This window comes from Saprolegnia diclina (genome assembly GCF_000281045.1).
Source record: "Saprolegnia diclina VS20 unplaced genomic scaffold supercont1.28, whole genome shotgun sequence".
In the NCBI taxonomy this organism is placed as follows: Eukaryota; Oomycota; class Saprolegniomycetes; order Saprolegniales; family Saprolegniaceae; genus Saprolegnia; species Saprolegnia diclina.
Window position 1 is genome coordinate 431,839 of NW_008246095.1, and position 1,527 is coordinate 433,365.

A 1,527-nucleotide genomic window follows, 5' to 3' on the forward strand; every position below is an offset into this window, starting at 1 on the left:
GCATGCTGCTGGTAGTGTTGCTGGGAGGAAGCAGAATGAGTTGTGAGTTCAAAGCTTGTTGCTGGTGCACGGTGAATCTGACAGGATTTGACCGGATCGCGTTCGCTCGTGTTTGGTTGTCATTGATGGTCATCCGGATACCAAAGGGGCCAATCAGATTGCGAGAAGATATGCGATAGACCAGAACACAACCGCTCGCCGTGTCCGGGTTGTTGACGCAACGATGCAGAGGAGGGCACGGTGCGACGCAAGCACCGCTCTCTTCTCTGCCCCAGCAGCGATGATACCTTCTGTACAAGTGTAGCGATCAATAACGACGCTCCAGATAGTCATGTATACGATTACGAGAAACTGAGCGTAAGATCCTTCATCTCGACCAAATTTAATGCCTTTAGTTCTAGCCAACCCTAGCATACCTCCAGCTACAATCGCTTTCGGCTTGCGTCTTGGTGGTTGAGACAAAATCATTTATTTTCAATTGCCCGGATCGCCCACAACTGGGGTGAGATGTCATGGTAAATCAAGCTGGTTGTGAAATACAAATTTCGCCGTCCGCAACTTTTTCTACAGTTGTCGCATCTCGAGCTTTGAACAAACCACAAGTCAGCAGGTTTGCACGGTGTTGTTGCACTGGATTCCATTCCGTGCTCACAACCCGGTCAGGTTGACGAGGGTCGTTATCGCAGCAACTTCCAACATCAACAACCGAACCAGCAGATTCACCGTGCACCAGCAACAAGCTTTGAACTCACAACTCATTCTGCTTCCTCCCAGCAACACTACCAGCAGCATGCTCGCTCGCAACATCGCCCTCTTCGACGCCCCCAAGCCCTACGGCCTCATGTGCTTGACGGTCACCATCCACGAAGCGCGCCAAACGCACGCCTCCGCCGTGTACGCCCAAATCAAGGTCCACGACGACGTCCAGCTCCAGACAACGAGCGCCAACAACGACTGGAACGAAACCTTCCACATCTACGTCGCCGAGCCCCGCGACGAGACGCTGTCCATCCAGCTCACTGACGCCTCGGCGTGGTTCAGTGGTGACGCCGGTGCCTGCACGATTCCGCTGGCGGGCCTCTTGAGCGGCGCGTCTGTGGATGCGTGGTTCCCGCTCACGGTCCGCGGCTCCCAGCAGGGCGAGGTCCGCTTGGGGTTGCAGCTCCGCGGTGACATTGCGACGTATGTCAAGGTGCACGGCGTTGATGAGACCAAGGCACAGCCGCTGGCGTCGCCGGCCGGGACCACGGCAGCGGCGGCCTAGACGCGTGTAGTCGATTCGCTGTATTTACTTCTATTAATCTTAATTGACACGTCTAAGCCTAGCTCGATCATTGATCACTCTCGTCCATCCTCCAAGAACGCAACAACGAAGCACTGATGATAGTACATGCAGACTAGTATTAGATATATCGACTAGATGGAAACGACTCTAGTTGCCGAGCTCGTGGAGACGCTCGAGACGGTGCTCGGGGTGGTGCTCGCACATGAGCGTGTCGTTCTGGAGCGCGGTCCACGCCTTCTTAA

The 1,527-nt window shown here is 54.8% G+C and overlaps 1 protein-coding gene across 1 annotated transcript; it reads left to right on the top strand.

Annotated features, from left to right (window-relative positions):
- Positions 1-665: 665 nt before the first annotated feature.
- Positions 666-1,325, top strand: SDRG_09023 (hypothetical protein). Its single transcript, XM_008614934.1, has one exon. The coding sequence runs from the start codon at positions 791-793 to the stop codon at positions 1,262-1,264; it is 474 nt and encodes a 157-aa protein (XP_008613156.1). The 5' UTR covers positions 666-790; the 3' UTR covers positions 1,265-1,325.
- Positions 1,326-1,527: the final 202 nt, after the last annotated feature.